Source organism: Kogia breviceps, chromosome 16, assembly GCF_026419965.1.
Source record: "Kogia breviceps isolate mKogBre1 chromosome 16, mKogBre1 haplotype 1, whole genome shotgun sequence".
Classification (NCBI taxonomy): domain Eukaryota; kingdom Metazoa; phylum Chordata; class Mammalia; order Artiodactyla; family Physeteridae; genus Kogia; species Kogia breviceps.
The window spans coordinates 66692508-66712999 of NC_081325.1; the positions used below are offsets into that span (position 1 = coordinate 66692508).

Genomic DNA, 20492 nt, shown 5'->3' on the forward strand with positions numbered 1-20492 from the left:
GCCCCTACAACAGCGCCATCAGCAGAAATATAATGTAAGCTACATATATAATTCTGAATTTTTTGGAGGGGAGCTAAAAAGAAGCGAGTGAGTTTCATTTTAATAATAATATTTAATCCAGTTTGTTAAAAATATTGTCAATTCACCATGTAGTAAATATGAAGCAATATTGACGGGGTGTTTTCATGGGTTTTTGGTTTCGTACTAAGTCTTTGAAATCAGTGTGTATTTTATACTTAGAACACATCTCAATTCGGATGCTGGCTTTTTATTAGAGATACTTGCTCTGTATTTAGATTTCATAAAATTTACAACGGAAAAGTAGATTCATATACTCCAGTCGGTCCAAGCATACTTAAAAGTTTTCCAATAAGTAAACTGAGGATCAGCTTTTAAGTTAAATTTACGTTAATTAAGAAAAAAATAAAATAAAAAAATAAATAAAATAAAATAAAAATAAATAAATAAATAAAAATAAAATAGAAAAATAAAAAATTTTAAATTTAGTCCCACATATGACGCTAGCCATATTTCAAGTACTCAATAGGCACATGTGGCTAGTGGGCCTCCCAGGAACCTCCAGTCTGGTAGACCCAGTATGTAATTTGCTCTATGTGTCTGTTAGTTAATTTAGTCTTGTCCCTTGATAACCGTGTTAAAGGTTGGTCTTCTCCATCCTTGCCCACCATCGCCTATCTCCTTCAGTGGCCTCCCCTGACCTAAATTAAATCTATTCTCACTTCCTCATTCCCACAGCTGTTTGCTGTACCCACTCCAGAAGATGGAGGTTGTCATGGCCCAAGAGAGGTGATGTCTTTGTAACGGTAGCTCGGTAACTTTTAGGATAGCAACAGAGAAGAAGCCGGGAGAAAGAGGGGATTCATGAACGGTTAGGACAGCAATATATTTAGGTGCAACCTGACGAGCCTTGTGGAACGTCTTTGACTTGCACAGGACTCTGGCCGTCAGAAACTTGGTTCCTCTGTTTTCAAAAGCAAGTCCATCTTGATCGAGTCTGACCATCTAAATTCTGGTTGGATTTTCATAGTAGTAGAAATGGCACTCCATTTCGCCCAGGGTGGGGAAAAATGCCTTCTTATCTAGAAGTATAAGCAAAAGTGTACCCCATTCACTGGACTGAGTTTAGAGCATTGTTCCTGTGTGATTTGGGGGAAGGCTTGAGTAATGATTCATTTGCCATCTGTGCATGAATATGTGTATGCCTGTTTCTTTTCCTACACGTGAAGCATCGGCCAAGACTGTGCTGCTTTGAGGAAGAGCATCTCCTGCATCTTTTGTTGTCCTGTGACCCCACTGGACCCAGGTCCTTGGGACTCAGGGACGCTGCAAAATATTTGGCAAATATGCACTATGTGTGTCCAGCCCCTCATTTTGTCTCCACATTATTGGCGCCTCAGCTCCACTGAACACACAAGCCGAAATGCTTCCTTGTCCCTTGCTTCCCTTGCTTTGTTCTCATGGGGTTTAGAGGTAAGGGTTGAGGTAATGAGGGTGCAGGTCCAGGCTGGTTGGTGAAACCTGACCCAGAGGCAATTTGGTTATTAAAGTCATCTTCTTAAACTCTTGAAGTTAAGATAGTTGATGTTAGCTGCTGGGAGTGCAATCCTGCCATAAAGACCAGCAGGAACCTGTCTGGCCCCTCAGATATTTCACAGTGGGGAGCTTGGAATGTGTCATAGCTTTCCAGGTTGCCAATTTCCTTAAATGCACATGCAATTATAACTCATTCAAACACTTCTGCCAACAAGTAAGACAAGTATTGGGATGAAGAAGCATTTCCCACTAGTCCCGGGAGATGGCCCGCTAAATAAATGATCCACAATCAGATAAGCTTGAGAGACGCCACTGCTTCTCTTCCCCTATTGGAGACTCATTCAAGGCCGAAAAACGCCCTCTTGCAAGGAAGCCTGTTCAGCTTGGTTTGCCTGGAGTTAAATAAACTTAATTGGTTGTGAGACTTACTTTTTCACGGAACACTTGTGAATCGCTCAAGAATTATTGCTCTCTGAACTTCTGTGGTACATGACGATTTTAAATAACCTACTTCCAGCCTCCATTGAATTTTTAGTTATAAATTTTTTAGAAGGCCATCAAAGCTAAGCAAGTATCTAAGGTAGCCCGTGGCACATCCAATATATAAAAATGACCAACTTCTGATATTTAGTCCTTCATTCATGCTTGACTCAGTAATGTTAAATTTTTAATGTTTTAATAATTTCATAATCCCTGGAGATATTAAAAGAAACGAACTGTGCTGATCTTAGAAATCTGAATTGACTTGTTATATTTTGGTTGTATTAGATATGTGATTCAGCTCCAGCATTCCACAGAACAGAACATTCTCAGATTGTGACTCCGTTAAAATCTAAACTGGACTCAGCTAAAATGAACTTGCATTCATTCGCTTAGTCAGTGAGTCCGTCATCAGTTAAATCAGTCGAGCAATATTTTTCGAGGACCAAATAGCCATGAACTAAGGCCCTAGGGAAACAAATGGAATATACAAACTGCCCTTACCCTCTGAGTGCTTACAGCCTAGAAAGGAACACTAACATCACACAAGTATTAAAGGTAGAGAGAAAGTATAAGAGATCTGAGAATAAATAAGGCTTCTTCCTTTCCCTCTCGAAGTTCAAATAAATCTCTGTAAACTAGAAAAGGATGTAAAGGGTAAGGAGCCCACCCTTCATCCAGAATGACAATATCCTTATTATTTAGGAGAGTCACACGCCAAATGATCGGGTATAGCATTTCCAACAGTAAAATCAATGGCCTAAATGTGAAATTAATTGGAAGTCACAGTTGTAATACACTGTTTTGGTGATTAGGCACATTAGATTGAATTGTTTCAGAATGCCTAATTATTGTGTCTGCCACACTCATCTGTTTGAGTCATTCCTAACTTTTGGACTGCTGCCTAGATCATTTCTGCAGTACGGTTGCAGTTTTGCATTCTTTCCCTTTTTTTTTTTTTTTTTTTTTTTTTTTTTTGTGGTACGCGGGCCTCTCACCGCTGTGGCCTCTCCCGTTGCGGAGCGCAGGCTCCGGACGCGCAGGCGCAGCGGCCATGGCTCACGGGCCCAGCCGCTCCGCGGCACGTGGGATCCTCCCGGACCGGGGCACGAACCCCGCGTCCCCTGCATCGGCAGGCGGACTCTCAACCACTGCGCCACCAGGGAAGTCCTTTTCTCTGTTTTTTAATGCATAACTTTCCTCACTATGTTCAAAGCGCAAGGCTCTAAACTGCACTTTCGCAAATCATAGATAAGAGCTAAATAGTTTGTTAAAGTGTTGATTCCATTGAGTTTGGGTGTAAGTTGATATTTTATTTGTGTTTTGCAGGTTCAAGATTTAAAAGTGCCTGTGTGAAGTCACTTTTGCTGGAAACCACAGCCCGGGAGCTTTTGTGTGATCGTGTTTTGCTATCAAATACACATTACCCTGACCTTACGAGTGGACGAAGATACCTCAATTGTCTGGCTTTGCCAGTTGCTTGATTTTGGAATTTTAAAAGGTGAGAGGAAAGAGAAATCCTGCTAAGATCTGAACATCTAAGTGGCTTATTTTCCGGCATCGTCAACAGCTGCGAGCGTCCGAACTACATATTCTCCCAAGGAGTGCCATGATATTGAAGTCACTTTATTAAAAACAGTTGTGTCTGCAAAACGATCAGGCGACTCGGACGTTTGCAGCCAGAGATGACAGTGAGCACGCTTTCACTGCGGCCCGCAGGCTTCGAGTGGGGCACAGTGATTGACGAGTGACCGCCTGCCGATCAATTCTCTCCTCACTTTGTTTCCTGGACTGGGCTTCTTGAAGCAATTTGTCACTTACCTTCAGACTTACATGTGGGATTTCCCACAGCAATAGTTTTGGAATCATTGGAACTTGATTTGATTTCATCATTTAACAGAAACGAACAGGATCCAAGTTATTGTCTCATCATGGCTTTGAATGTGGCCCCGGTCAGAGATACAAAATGGCTGACCTTGGAAGTCTGCAGGCAGTTCCAGAGAGGGACGTGCTCTCGCCCTGATGACGAATGCAAATTTGCTCACCCCCCCAAAAGTTGCCAGGTTGAAAATGGAAGAGTCATTGCCTGCTTTGATTCCCTAAAGGTAAGTGAATGCGTTTTACGTGTCACATCAATGCCACTTTGGATTTTCAGATGGAATGTTTTTCGTGGTCCCTTTACAGACGTCTGACAATCGATTTTAGATCCTGTTTTCTTATTTGTGGTGACTATTGGGAGATTTGCGCTCACATTTTTTATATCAGGTATATATAAATTTTTTACGGATCCTTGTTTAAATTAAAAATACATGGTGCTGTATTTTTGGTCTGGCATGACATTCGTGTACCCAAGAGTTTTAAATCAAAGTCTGGCTTGTGACAACTGAAGATAAATATTTTATTAACGTTTGATCTTCTGGAGGTTATACAAAGGTGAAGAAATTGAATGTGTCACTTTTATGTGCCAGTTATTCTGATTCACCTCTTGAAGAATTTTCTACTCTTGTGGCTTTCTTTCTTGACCTAGGGCTTCCTAAAATACTTTACTTAATAGGTTTTTCACTCTCTTTGACAATTTGTCATGGCTAACAGAAATGATTAAGTACGCACGCAGTACTTCTTGAGAACCTACTATGTGTAAGTTAGCACATCAGAGAAGAAATGAATGTGATTCAAGATGGTATCCTTGGTGATCTCACTGGCTGGTAGGGAAAATACAGCAAATGGCTACAATGCAAGACAGAAAGGGACACGTGCCCTAAGAGAAGGATAGAGGGCAGACTTCTGTGGGGCTCCATAGATGGGAGAGCTGGCTTCCAGCTGATTGTTTCAAGAAGTTTGGGGAGGCTGTGGCACCTGAGTTGTATACTGAGTTTGGTGGAGCCTGTGGGCTTGAAGAAATGGGAGAATTATAATGAAAGATCTAATTGAAGGAAATGGAGATGACATGACTTAGCCCATAATGCTTTGAGGTTGATTCTGCCCTAAGATTATGGATTCTATCAATCCCTGACTGTCTAGGACAGTTCTAACATCAATGGATATAGGTAAGATACATAGCTTAAAAAAAAAAAGATTTGGGAAATCATAGTGCTGTTGAGTTTACAAAACAGTGACCTTAGTCTTTTCTTGGGTATGAAGGGACTGGGTATGTTTTTTGGAAAAAATTCATCTTAAAGTAAAAAGACTTTTAAGTGAAAATTTACATACAAGACTTCAAATCATATATTAAAGGGAAAGTGTGTCTATATACTAAAAGCAGAAGAATGCATTTATAGCTCAATAGAATTATTTTAAGGATTAAAATTTGAAAAATTATAGTTATGTGATTTACCTCAATAACTACCCCATTTTCTTTCTTTTTTATCTTTCTTGTCTAATCTAAGTTTATTAGACTTTAAAATTATAAATCGTTTTGTCTACACAGAAATGAATAGATGGATAAATCACAATTCATATAAACTATAACAGCCTAAGCACATTTTTATATTAGTATTTATTTTGCTTGTACTCAAAAATGTAAACAGGGCTTCCCTGGTGGCGCCGTGGTTGAGAATCTGCCTGCCAATGCAGGGGACATGGGTTTGAGCCCTGGGGGTCCAGGAGGATCCCACATGCCTCAGAGCAACTAAGCCCGTGCGCCACAACTACTGAGCCTGTGCTCTAGAGCCCGCGAGCCACAGCTACTGAGCCCCTGCGCCACAATTACTGAAGCCTCGTGCCACAGCTACTGAAGCCTGCACTCCTAGAGCCCGTGCTCGACAACAAGAGAAGCCACCGCAATGAGAAGCCCGCGCACCGCAACGAAGAGTAGGCCCCGCTCGCTGCAACTAGAGAAAAGCCCGCGTGTAGCAAGCAACAAAGACCCAATGCAGCCATAAATAAGTTAATTAATTAATTTAAAAGATTAATCTATGGAATAGGATATCTGCATGGTTGTAATGTATCTCCCTGACAGTTTATCAGTTATGAGGAAAAATTTTTTAAAAAAACACAACTTTTAATTCCTGTAAGCAGTTAGGGAAATATGCCTGACCTATTAAGGCTCAGTATTTGTTGAATATCAACAGCACAACAACTCTCAGATTCTTTTTTTGCGGCACGCGGGCCTCTCACTGCTGCGGCTCCTCTCGCCGCAGAGCACGGGCTCCGGACACGCAGGCCCAGCAGCCGTGGCTCACGGGCCCCGCCGCTCCGCGGCACGTGGGATCTTCCCGGACCGGGACACGAACCCGCGTCCCCTGCATCGGCAGGCGGACTCTCAACCACTGCGCCACCAGGGAAGCCCAACTCCCAGATTCTTATAATTCATTACCTCACTGTGGATTCACCAAGACCACGATTTTTTGAGGATTCCACCTCACGGAGAAAGAATCTAGAACAGTTAATGTTTAGTATAAAAGCATAAACCAAGCCGTGAGAATGTTGAACACTATTTTCAAAAAGGAACTTTAAAGATCATTTGCAGAAGTGTCTAGTAAGACCATTTTCGCGTGTGGAAGCAGAGTTGTATATTGCCTCAGGATTGTAAATTTTCGGGTTATTTAATCTGAGTGCGATGTTATATATTTGTGACGTTGTCAAACTGTAGAGAATGTGGAAAGAGCCCATAGGCATGGGAGTAAGACAGACCTGCCTCCAAATACTGCTCAACCACTTCCCAGCCTTGGGTGGGTCCTTTATCACTTCTTAGCTTTGTTGTCTTATCAGTAAAATGAGGATATTCACCAGGGACACTGGCTAAAGAATGCACGGAGTCCAGCAGCACGCTGGCCTGTTCACCTTGCAAGGTGGTTGTAAAGAGTACGAGTCCTTACCACGGCGACTGGTAAATAAAAGAGACACTCAAAAATAGCAGCTAAAATGACAAATTATGAGGGTGATAATGATGAAGCTAATTTAATTTTATTTCATGTAGTAAAAAGGATAGTGGTACTCAGTGGAACCAGCCTGGGATAGAAAGCAGGGCAAGGTCTTTGAAGCAGGACAGGCTGGGGCTTGAAAAAACCCTGGCGGGGACACAGGCTAGCTATATCATTTGAGACAAGTGTCATACCTGCTTGACTTCAGTTTCATCCTATTTAAAACTGATATAACAATTCCTGTTTCATAAGGTTACTGCAAAGACTAACTGGCCTAAGATATGCCAGATGCCAGCACAGGCCGGATGTGTTAGGGACTGGTGATGTTAGTTTTTTTTCCCTTCATAATAAAGTATCATATAGTATGGACATTGATTTTGATGACTAGCTTTACAAGAAAGGTGTGGTCAACTCTTAAAGAGGCCAATTTTTAATGTGTCCAAACTCTTAAAAATCTACTGCAATAATGCCTCAGTGATGCAAATCAGTCATGACATGAAAAGAAATCAAGTTTGGGGCAGACATCATTTTTGTTGTTATTTAGTACAAGATATTTTCTGCAAACACTGTAGGGTACTTTTATTCATAAAAATAGGTAAAAGGAATGAATCTGTGTTGGCCTATAGAGGGACAAGTTTATTTGTGAGCCTGAGATACTCCTTTTTTGATTTTGTTACGAGTTATTTGTATATGTGATCAAACTTCCATAAATACATACTAAACAAATAAATTTGCGGGTGTTTGGAAAAGAGATTTGCTGAGGTCTTTGTAAAGAGTTGTCCATACATAAATGTTTTTATAACAGATATTTTAGAAGATATAGTGGAGTTCTCACAATGGCATTTGTACACTATTCACAACTGTTACCTCACTGCATTTTATGTGAAACCACTGGACATTCAAGCATTTATGATTTTTTTTAAGTTACAGTATTATTATAAACAATGGAATTGCTTAAATGTTTTCCAGAAGGCCAGAACATTCAAGAACACTGTGTTCCACAAGTTAGGTTTTGTAATTTTGTTATTTTTTTAATTTAATTTTTATTTTATATTGGAGTATAGTTGATATACAATGTTGTGTTAGTTTCAGGTATACAGCAAAGTGGTTCAGTTATACATATACATATATCCAGTCTTTTTCAGATTCTTTTCCCATATAGGTTATTACAGAGTATTGAGTAGTTCCCTGTTCTATACAGTAGGTCCTTGTTGATTATCTATTGATATTTTATGTACAGTAGTGTGTATATGTTAATTCCAAACTCCTAATTTATCTCTCCCCGCCATGTTTCCCCTTTAGTAACCATAAGTTTGTTTTCAAAGTCTGTTTCTGTTTTGTAAATAAGTTTATTTGTATCATTTTTTTTAGATTCCACCTACAAGACAAATATCACATGATATTTGTCTTTCTCTATCTGAATTTCTTCACTTAGTATGATAATCTCTGGGTCCATCCATGTTGCTGCAAATGGCATTATTTCATTCTTTTTTATGGCTGAGTAATACTCCATCGTATATATGTACCACATCTTCTTTGTCCATTCCTCTGTCGATGGACACTTAGGTTGCTTCCATGTCCTGGCTGTTGTAAATAGTGCTGCAATGAACACTGGGGTGCATGTGTCTTTTCAAATTATGGTTTTCTCCGCCCAAGTTAAGTTAACTTGACAAAATGCAGATTGCTTCGTGAGCAACTAACTTCCCTGTAGAAAAGGCCTTGACCAAGTTAACCCCACCTCTACACCTGTATAATCCGTGAAACAGTTTCCCTCACAGTTGAGATGTTTGAGATTTTTCTTTTCAGGTTCCAGTCTAACCACCCTGCCTGTTTGTTGTCCCTGAATATGGGCCCATCAGCCTTCCACCGCAGGGTGTTTGCACTTGCTTTTTGCTCTGCCTGGAATAGTCTTGCCTCAGTTATATGAATAGCTTGTTCCCTCATTCCCTTCAGGCTTATGATAAAAAATGCCAACAGTGAAGCCGTGTTGCCAATCTCATTTCAAGTAGTTCCCTCATTGCTTGGGCCCCATTTCCCCATCACCTTGCCTTACTCTTCTTTCTAGTGCTTATCACCATCTGATAAACTCTATATTCACTTGGTTTTGTTCGTTACTTGTTTCCCTTCTCCACTCTACTAGAATGTAAGCTCCATGTAGTTGGAGATCATGTCTTTTTGGATCACTGCTATATCCCCAGAGCCTAGAACAGTGTTTCACACACAGCAAATACTCACTAAGAATTCGCTGAATGGTAGAGCATGTTCAGCAGCAAAGGACTCAAGCCTCTCAGATAGGGCTGCTGTATATGTTTGCACCGGGGTGCACTGCACAACACAGGTACGCTTCTCATCTAATCTATCTGATGGGCACCCCCTGGAGCTGTGTAGTGCACAACCTGTGCAACTATGTGCTGTGGTCCTGTTCTCAATATCCCAGTAGATTTCACAATCAGGGAGCTCTGTGCAAGAACTGGAGACACAGGTTGACTCTGGAAGTACGATACAATGAAAATGAAAATTAGCTTATTTGATAGATCAAGCTGTCCTCATTTGCTAACAGAGAAAAGTTCGAGAGTCCTCTCAGGTAATGTGGACTCAACAGTGACTTTCTAATGACGAAGACTTTCCTGTGTGACTCAGAGAAGTGAGTCTGATGGTGGGAATTTCAGACCAAATGATATAGATTTTTATGAATTTTATGGAGCAGTAATATTTCGTAAGAAGAGAGGGGAACTGACATAGAGTTGCCCACTCTTTTTTTTTGCTGAGTAAGGACATTAAGGAAAAAAAGAACAACAAAACACATCCATTGACAATCATCTTAGAAAAGAAAGGAATATTATGATAATCAGAAAAAAACAAGAAGCAAACCATCTCAGAGTAATCTCAGAGCCTGACCAGAGACTATGAGACCTAGAACGTACTTGTTGCATTGCACAAGAGCAAGTCTCTAGGAAGCCGAAGACAGCTGGCATTCAGTGTCAAGGTCTAAACCATGGCAGGGGCTCACCCCTGGGGCTGGGGAGACCAGGGTTGTTCTAGGGGAGCCTCACCAATCATGAACTTCACCTGCTTTACAATTGCCCCATGAACTCACCTGCTAATGCTAAATAGAATATTCTTTCCACTTGGTTTGGTTCAATTTCCTCTGGCTCAAAGATTATAGTCTAGTATGTATTACTCTGTCTCAGCTCTGTTTTGACCAAGAAGGTTAAAACTTCTTGAACAAAAACTTCTAGAACAAATACTCCCCTGAGCACCCACCCTTGGAATTCAGGGAGTAAGTAGACGCTCACATGTTTATCTGTGATCAACCTTACCTAGCCATCCTGCCTGACCAACCAGCATTTGGGGGATATGACTGATGAGACCGTTTTCTTATGACTGAGGTCATGTACCCATAATGAATATTAAGCCCTGTAGAAGATGAGATACTGCCAGGAGAAAGAGGAAAAGAAGGTGACTCAGAGGCTTTAACCTAGTTAAAGCCAAAGAAAATGACTAGAGTCAACGTCAGGCATGTTTATATATTTCATTTAGATTACTGTCATCTCACTGGAGTGTTTCATATTCTTCTAAAAATCATTGCTTATAATTTTTGATTGAATATGATATAGATACTAAGGTACATTTGTAATCAATCTTAATATGAAGACTTATTTGCTGAAAAGTAGAATACAGTTAATATAGCCTTCTTAAAAATGCCCATCTGGGCTTCCCTGGTGGCGCAGTGGTTGAGGGTCCGCCTGCCGACCGATGCAGGGCACGCGGGTTCGTGCCCCGGTCCGGGAGGATCCCACATGCCGCGGAGCGGCTGGGCCCGTGAGCCACGGCCGCTGCGCCTGCGCGTCCGGAGCCTGTGCTCCGCAACGGGAGAGGCCACAACAGCGAGAGGCCCGCGTAACGCAAAAAAAAAAAAAAAAAAAAAAAAAAAAATGCCCATCTGGTCCACTTCTCAAATCTCATTCGGAAGAATATTTCAGGTGCTCCCAGCCCTTAGTAAAATCATTAATAATGACACTGAAGATATCATTTTCCACACCTGCTATGAAACTAAGCACTGACCCAGATGCTCAGGATCTAAAATTAACCAGCAGCAGAGCCTCATTTGAGTGATTTAATTCACAGTGCTTCTCTTCCATTCCCGTTGGGTGCCCGAGTTGCTAACAGAAACAGTGATCCTGGAAAATATTGGGATAGCAGAATTCTTAATGAAGGATTCTAGTAGATCCAGACGTTCTGAGTGTTGTATAAAGCCGAGGCAAAAGAAATTTCATATCCTAGAGAACTTCAATAGCTTTATGCATTTACTTATTCTACAAATAGCCACTGAGCTACCCCTAAGCGCCAAGCATGACCAAAAAAGGCACAGGAACCTTGTTCCCCTGGAACTCACAGTCAAGTGCAGGAAACAACAACGAGAGAAAAGTAAACCAACGAATCAAATCATCACAGTTTGTCAAGACGGTTACTCCTTCATGAAAGGCTGAGTGCCCGCAGAGTGCAGGATTCGGCCAGGCACTTGCGACACAGCACCATGTAAAAGCCCACAGCGTTCCTGACCTCGTGGGGTTTTCAGTCTAATGGGAGTGACAGGAAACAAATGGGTAGAAACACCGCCCCTGCAAAAAGTAATTCGTTTTAAGCGGTGAGAAGTGCTAAAAAGGAAACACAAGGGATTTGGATGGAAAACAATGCGAGTGAGGAAGAATTTAAACAGAAAGGATGGCCTGGGATGCTTTCCCCAAGGAGGTGCTTTCTGAGCAGAGACCCGAAGGGTGAGAAGGAAGCAGCCATGTGAGGAGAGAAGGGCTTCCCCCGGCACAGGGAAAAGAGAGCCCTAAAGCCTGGAGAGAAAAGCACTTAGCCAACTTCTGGAAACAAGAGGTGAGGGTGACTACAGCATGACCCATCGGTCGGGGGGAGACACACCTGAGACAAGGAATAAGAGAGAGACTGTGTAGGAGTTTGGATTTTATGCCCCATACTAAGATTTGACTAAGATTTGAGCGAGAGGATGTTTTGCCTTGTGAGAAGGTCCTCTGCCTGGACAAGGGATTGCAGGAGGAGGCTGGGAGGGGAGCTCAGTGCGCGAAGCTTTGCATTGTCCCGATGACTGCTGATGCCACCTAGGTGGGTGGGTGGGTGGCGGCGGCAGTGATAGAGAAGAGTAAACTTAAAATAAATTTTGGAGGTGGATATTATTAGGAAAGATACATCCTGATGGCGTATTAAAAGGGCCAATGAATATGCATCGTAGCCTTGTCTGTTCCTTCCTTTAGGGCACGTGGAACTGACGGTTTGGAGAGGGAAGTTACCGTTCCCTCTGGAGAGTTCATTTCTCCTGGTCCTGTTTGGCCTGCTGGCTATTTTATTCTTAATGTTCTCTAAGGATACTCTCTATGTGGTCACTCGGGAGCCGGGTGGGAACCAGAGCTCCCGGGAGAATCTAGTTTATTATCTGAGTAGTGGTGCTGCTATGCAAAATCAGGCTGCTTATGTAGAAAACCCTTCTAACTGTGCCTTGTATGACTGAAGTTCCTATTACTTTTGGTTTTCTTTTGGTCAAGTCTTGAGACTGGCTTGAATCTCATGAACTTTTTCTTAGACGTTTTACACAGAAAGGTCTATTGGATCATTTGTTTTTCAGAATTATTTTTTATTACCAATTTCAATCCTAAATTTTAAAACTTAGGTTATTTTTACACGGCGTTTAAACCCAGTTCTTTAACTAACTACTTTGCAGAAAGTGTTCCTTTCTCAGAGAGCCCTATGTCCCCCAAATTTCCAAAATCTTTAATTGAAGTAAAAGTAACTTTTTGATAAGTGCTTCAATTTCTTCCTTCTTTATAGATTTTCTTCTCATTAAGTTCACCTTAATTTACATTTTTCTCAATTATTTATTTTACTCAAGTTTTCAATTTAATCACTAATTTATTTTACCCTGTTATAAACCTTAATCTTCTATTATTAAATAGTTTAAATAAATTTATTTATAAATGTTATTATATTTTTTCTTTCTAGTTTTTTTTTTCTTTGATTAAATTTGCCCGATTTGCCAGAGATTTGTCTGTTTTATTTGAAGAACATGTTCTTGGTTTTAACTATCAATCCTACAAAAGATAGGCTTACTTTTTTCTCATTATTATGTTTCATTTATTTTTTTACTTCTACTTTATTATTTTCTTTCTCACTAGGTTTCCGTAATTTCTTTTATCTTTTTTTTTTTTTCTAAATTCCCATGTAGACTGTTTAGGTGTCTTCTCATAATTCTTTTCTTCAAAAAGCATTTAGAGCTGTGAATCACTACATAAAATAGCTTTGCCTCCATCTCATAGGTTTTTGTTCAACAACGCTCTCACATTTGTTATTTTCTAGTTTGCTTATTAACTCGTTTATTATTTATGTGACTATTTCTAAAATGTCCAAGTAATTTGAGGTTTTTTTCCTTTAAAGTTCTGATATTAATTTCTAGTAATATTTTATTATTAAGATAATGGAGTCGTGCAATTTTTACTTTAAAAATGCACTGAAATATCTTATGGTCCAGATCATGATCAGTGTTTGTAAGATTCATTTTCTGTTCTTAGGTGCAAAGTTATATCAGTGTATAGATATTTATACAAACATGAAATAATTCATGTGCTTTATGTCCTTAATTGCTAATTTTTGTCTCCTTGACCTACCAGAGAGTTATGTAATTTTGAAATTTTAATACAACTCATGTGTTTCCTTATATTTCTAGCAACTTTTGCTTTTCATGGCCTGACACTATGCTATTCTGTGCCTAGTGTTTCATGACTCGTGGCTTTTTTATGGTTTTACTTGTATCAATATGCAGTTGACCTTCTGTCAAATTTATTCTTTAATACAAATGTACCACCCCTGCTTTTTTCCTTCATGCTTTCCAAATATAGCTTGTCATTCTTTTATTTTTAATTGTATTATGTATTTATCTCATGTAAGCATCATTTCTTTGAATTTGATTTTTAATTTGAATGAATTTTGAAGTCTTATATGTCTTTGATATTTAAAAAAGAAAAAAAAAAGCCTATGTAACTATCTAAGGAACCCCCTAATCTTAAACTTTTCCAGCTAGACTCGTGCAGTATCTGTCTCCCTTTTGTCTCTAACTTCTGCTACCTCCAAAACTCCTCACCAATCCAACAATGACTCTGTTCAATATTGTGCCATATTCCTTGGGAGTTCTTGCCCTGAGGGATTTTATAAAATAACTGAGACCAAAAGCCATGTAAAATTAACAATTAAATACCAAACTATTTGGTACCAATTATTAGAAGAAGAGGCTTTTTTTAGAAAAGAGAGAGAGTAATTGGCTGTAATAGGCAGCAAAAATGTGTCACAGAAGACAGCTTTATAGGGTAGGTAGAATTAGCTCAAAGGAAGGACTGAGCTTCATGTTGCATACCCTACATCCATGGCTCCCAAATGCTTTTCCCTTGGGAAATTTTAGAGGCACCTGTTCGGTAGGTCTGGGTACAGATCCCAAGAATCCGTATTTTTAGAAGCTCTCCAATGATTCATATGCACGGCCAAATTTAGAAAATATTACTTTAAATGATTGCATCCCACACTCTGAAACTGTTATTATGCTGCATAAGTCTATTAGGCACCCCTGAAGGTCTTACTTAAAGTTTCCATATGTCTTCCAAGGTTCCAATAAGGCACAAATGCTGTGATTTCTCACTGGTAGCATTTTCCAAGTCAGGATTAAAAATAAAAATAAAAACAGGCACCTGTTCTATACCCTTGACGTCTAATTCCTGTGCCAATTTTAATTGCAATGTTCAACCACACAACAGCCTATAAATCATTAGTCATCACTGTAAACTATAAAACAACAACCAATCCTACTTAGTCCCAGTTTAAAATATTATGGTGCCAGTGAGAGGGGAGAACAGCCAGCATGTGAGATAATGGGGAATTCTGAATAAGGGAATGAATTGGATATATTTACTCTGCAGAAAGAAAGATTCAGAGAAGACATGATAGCCTTCTCCAAATATTAGAGCTGGCTTGTTGAAGAGGAAGTAAACTTGCTCTAGGTAAAGAGTGGAGCCAATGTATAAGGTCTGTAGAGAGACAGGTATTTGTTTAGTATGAGGAAAAAATTAATAAACGTGCCTGGTAGGATAAAAGTTCCCATCTCAGGAGCTGCTCAAATAATGCAAGCCTGGGATTTGTACGAAATGTCCTTTAAAAAGTTCTTTTATATGCCAGAGATACTATGAGACAGTCCCATGCTGAACTAATTACTAAAATGGCCAAGCCCAGCAAGAGAAATTTTCCCCGGTGTCAGTGCTGGAATATTTCGTTGCCTAACAACCAGTAAATATCTATGATGCAATGGAATATCAATAGTTTGTGTCTGAGTTGATTGTATAGTTCCTAACACCACACTTGGTTCATTTCATTGATGATAAATATTCCCATTACAATTTGTTATGTACCAAAATGGTGTAGAGCTGCACCCTTCCCAGTGCTAATGTTTATCAAACACTAGCCGGCCATAATGCATGCAATGGAGATAGATGTTGCATTCAGACAGGAGGTGACACGATAAGATGGTGAGAACAGACGAATTTGGGGCTCTGTCAAGCTGTTAAAGTTAAATCTAGTAGCACCCTTAGAGTGATGGTAGAAGTTTCATTATGAGCTCTTCAACTTTGGAATTCCGTGGATTTTTCATAAGTGACTGATGCCATCATTTAAGGTATAGAACAGCTTTTAAATATATAACATGCTTTAATCAGTTAATCATAACTTTCCATTCACAGTCTCCTAGGAAACCGACAAAATGTATCTGGATAGTTTAAAAGTTTGATCTCATTTATAAAGGGTTGCTTTACGTTATAAGAACCCAAGAACTGTTATGTGTCAAACTTCAACATTAAACATCTGCCGAGATATCTTATTAGGTTTTCTGAGCAATAAATGACTCGGTACAAAATAAACAATGGAACCCTGTCAGATTCTAGCCACACTAAATAACTAAGACACTCCTTTGTTTGATCTCTCAAGCCCCAAACATAACTTTAAACAGTGATTGATATGGATTAATTTCTCTTTCTCCCTGAAAGATTCAGAATTGCTTTGGGTAAATTTTTATTAGCCAGTCCAGGACATTTGTACAAAAATATAATTAATAGCATTTTTAATGAAAATTATGGCATATTAATTGGTAATTTGGGGGTGACTGTGCTCCTTAATTACTTATTAACCTTTAAATCAGATATACACAAGGGAACGGAGCAAGATTCATGTCTTTGAGTATCTGAAAGCTTTTTTCAAGGTGCTGTTTATGAAAAGAATCCAAAAGAACTGTTTTTTTTCTCCAGAGGAAACTCAGAATTATATCAGCAGCTAAGTGTGGTATGATGCTTAACACATTAATATGCTAGAGAAGTTTTCAGTGTATCTATTCTTGACACTTCAGTGAATCATCATTAATAGAAGCCTGGTTTAATAAGATAGTAGAGATGATGCCATCAGTTTTTTCTCTATCATTTAAATATGGAGGTAGTTGCAAAAGGTGCTGGAAAGAGGAAAAAAGACTATTATTAGTTGAGATGGCCTATTTGAACATTTCAATATATATACTAGAAAATGAGGAAGGCTAGACCTACAGAAGATTTCCAGGTCTTTTGCCCTAAACATCAAGTCTGTCTTCATGGAGCCAAAATAGGCTTTTGGATAAGGTATGGTGTGAACCTGACTCATTGCCATTTAAACAGTAGGTCCATTGAAACAGTTAAACATAAACCAGATGAAGAGACAAATAACTGGATCTCAGAGGCCAGGAGTCCAATTTCATTTTCTCTGGTAGGAAAGGGCATCTCACTCTGGGGAACTTCTCTGTAGCCCTGCTTTCTTTGAGCTTCTGTTTGGCCTTTCTATCTAGCACTGTTGAATGAGTGTTACTATTTGAAAGTCAAAGTTGCTTTTCACGCCTTCTAGAGATTCATTTTGTACCTGTGCCTTACCTCTAGACCTTTGCCCTGTTAACTTTTCTACCTTCTCTTTCTGTCTCTGCCTTCATTCATTCATCAAATGTATTTAGTAAAGCCTGTTATGTCTCAGGCTCTGTCTTTGGCATAGAGGATCCAGCAGTGAAGATGCTATCCTGCCTTCAAGTTGCTGAGAATTCAGTGGGGGTGGGGAGGAGTCAGAGATGAGTATCAGGCAACTTCCGTACAGGATGCTAAGTACCAGGAAGGGTATCTGTGCGCTCTAGGGCATGGTAAGCTCTAGGGCATGTGCTCTGGAAGCGCACTGTAGGGTAGCCGACTCGGACCGGGGACTGGGGAAGCTCAGGGAAACTTCTCATCAGACGTGACCAGGAGAATGGAGGTGGTGGTGGTGGATGAGAGGGCGGAAAACACCATCTCTGAATCTTCCGTGTCTAACTCCGTGAAGCCACCTGTTTTCTCACTCACCCCCCCGTCCCTGTCCTTTTGCCTCATTTCATATGTCCCCATCTTCCATGTCTCCCTATTGGATCATTCTCTGCTTAAAGAGTAGACCCTCTGAGAACCAGCCATCAAACCATTATGTAACAATAAAGAATAAGACACTGCCTAAAGGCCCTGCTGCAGCTTGGAGAAGGCTGCAATTTGAGAATTCTCCTACAGTGCCCTGCCTCCCAATTGCAAAAGATCTGGTGCAGGTGAAGTTAAAACTGGCTCTGCTTTTGCCATTCCAAACAAGAGATAACTGCCAAAAACAAGATGCAAAGACAAAATACTAAACTGTAGAGAGAGCAGCAATAAATACATACATGCACTCGGAAATAAATAAATGAATGTATAGAAAAAAATAAACCAAATGTTTCTTGAAAGGAAAAAAGCAGACAAATGAAAGAAAATAGTAACAATCATAGCTGCCATTTACTGAGCATATACAATATACATTGTCGACTGTACCAGCCATTTTCAATATATTATATGTAATTCTTAAATTTACTATATGTAAATCTGGAAGGCAGATTCTTTTTTTAAAAAGTTATTTTATTTTATTTATTTTTGGCTGTGTTGGGTCTTCATTGCTGCCCGTGGGCTTTCTCTAATTGTGGCAAACAGGGGCTACCACTCTTCATTGCAGTGGACGGGCTTCTCATTGTGGTGGCTTCTCTTGTTGCAGAGCACGGGCTCTAGGCATGCAGGCTTCAGCAGTTGTGGCACATGGGCTCAGTAGTTGTGGCTCGCAGGCTCTAGAGTGCAGGCTCAGTAGTTGTGGCTCACGGGCTTAGCTGCTCTGTGGCATGTGGGATCTTCCCGGACCGGGGATCAAACCGGTGTCCCCTGCATTAGTAGGCAGATTCTTAACCACTGTGCCACCAGGGAAGTTCCTGGAAGGCAGATACTTAAAGCAAGTCCTGGAACAGTCTTTTGCCAAAGTATGGGCTTAGTAACTATTTCTTAAATAAATGAATAGATCAATATTTCTCTTTGCTTGGCGTCTGTCTCTCTCCCCTCTCCCATCCCCAGAATGTAAATTCTTTGAGGGCAGGAACCTCGTTTTGCCTTCTTCTTTATCCCAAGCACCTAGAACGGAAGCTGGCACATGGTAGGCACTCAATAAATGTGCCTCTTCTAAACCACGAGGAGGGGCTTCCCTCGTGGCACAGTGATTAAGGATCTGCCTGCCAATGCAGGGGACACGCGTTCGAGCCCTGGTCTGGGAAGATCCCACACGCCGCGGAGCAACTAAACCTGTGCACCACAACTACTGAGCCTGCGCTCTAGAACCCGCAAACCACAACTACTGAGCCCACGTGCCACAACTACTGAAGCCCGTGCTCCGCAAAAGAGAAGCCACCACAATGAGCAGCCACGCACCGCAACGAAGAGCAGCCCCAGCTCGCCACAAATAAAGAAAACCCGTGAGCAGCAATGAAGACCCAACACAGCCAAAAATAAATTAATTTTAAAAAATAGAAAATAAAACACGAGGAAACTGAGATTTAGCATGATTCAATATCTTATGCAAAATCACATAAGATAAAATCATCACATAAACTGGGATGATTTGGGACTTGCTCTCAGGTCAACCCATGCTTTTCTTCCCTCCACGTCACACCAATCTGGCCTCTCCTTCTGCACGATTATGCTCTAATCATCTCAGGCCTGCTTATATTCCAGAGATAGTTTTCTGTCTATAATTCACCAATAAGGTCTTGTTTAAAGGACTTAGCACAATAGCATATATTGGTAAATATTTAGCAAATACCTATTATAGTGGCAATAATCAACTTTTCTAAAAAAAAGTTGAGCATTGGGGAAGAGAAATGGGAAAGTTTTATTCCTCCTGCTTGGTCTGAAAAAGCACTAGAGGAATACACAGACAGAATGGCTTGCCTGTTCCTGAGAGCTGCAGTGGGGCTTCAGCTATTGCAATGATGCAGTTTAGTGTCCTCCTCAGCATTTATTTATTTATTTATTTATTATTATTATTATTTTTTTTTGCGGTACGCGGGCCTCTCACTGTTGTGGCCTCTCCCGTTGCGGAGCACAGGCTCCGGACGCGCAGGCGCAGCGGCCACGGCTCACGGGCTTAGTTGCTCCGCGGCACGTGGGATCTTCCCGGACCAGGGCACGAACCCATGTCCCCTGCATCGGCAGGCGGATTCTCAACCACTGCGCCACCAGGGAAGCCCCAGCATTTATTTAGATTATTAAAATGTTAGGACAAACACACTGGTGCACTGCAGCTCAGCCTCATAATTACCTATGGTCATGATAACCTAGCGTGTAGTCTTAAGAGCAGAGTGAAGTGTGTAATTTGTCGGGAACCTGGCTGGTTTGGGAGAAAGGCAGCAGGAAGGCAGTGGGATGTTAGGAGTTACAGGATTAGGACTGACAATTGCTGTGATCGTTGGAAGAGTACAAGTGGCTCAGAATTTCACAAAGTGTGATCATTGATGGGGTTTTGGGGTAGCTTATCATCCAAATTCCAGCTACTTTCATCTTTCTTGTTCTAGATATCTTTTTATTCTTTCTGTAATAATCTTTTCTCCCTATTTTTCCCCATTAGCTGAGCAAAATTAAAGATTGCTAACATTGACAGTGTTATAGAGAATGACGCACTCTCATATGCTATGGAAGTATAAATCAGCTCAGACTTTTAAGAGGACAATAATAAATTATATTCTTAAATGTTCATAGTATTCACCTCAATAATCCCATTTCTAGATATTTATTTACACTAGAGAAGTATTTATGTGTGTGAACAGAGAAGCATGTTCAAGGATGTTCATGTCAGTAGTAATAATAGTGAAAAGTAAAAGTAATCACAAAACTAGTCCATAGGGTAATCCAGGAAAGAAACTGGTTAAATAAACTGTGGATCACTGATACTAAGAAATACATCTGACACTTCAGAAGTGTGTCTGTCTATCATCTATATCACACACATACACATCTGAATTGGAAAAATCTCCAAAACAGATTTTTTAGTAGGAAAAAAGGCTAGTTGCAATATTTTATACACTATTATCTATTTGTATTTTTTAAAATTCCAAGAGATATATTTCTAAAAGTACATATATAATGTACCTATTATATATAATATTATATA

The 20492-nt window shown here is 40.2% G+C and overlaps 1 protein-coding gene across 15 annotated transcripts in view; it reads left to right on the top strand.

Moving 5' to 3' along the window:
* MBNL2 (muscleblind like splicing regulator 2) overlaps positions 1-20492 on the top strand; it is a 154459-nt gene that overhangs the window by 46302 nt on the left and 87665 nt on the right. For all 15 annotated transcript variants that reach the window (XM_059042028.2, XM_067016573.1, XM_067016571.1 and 12 more), the window contains exon 2: positions 3364-4139. In XM_059042028.2, coding sequence (XP_058898011.1) covers positions 3966-4139 — 174 coding nt within the window. In that variant the 5' untranslated portion in view covers positions 3364-3965. The remainder of the gene's footprint in view (positions 1-3363; positions 4140-20492) is intronic.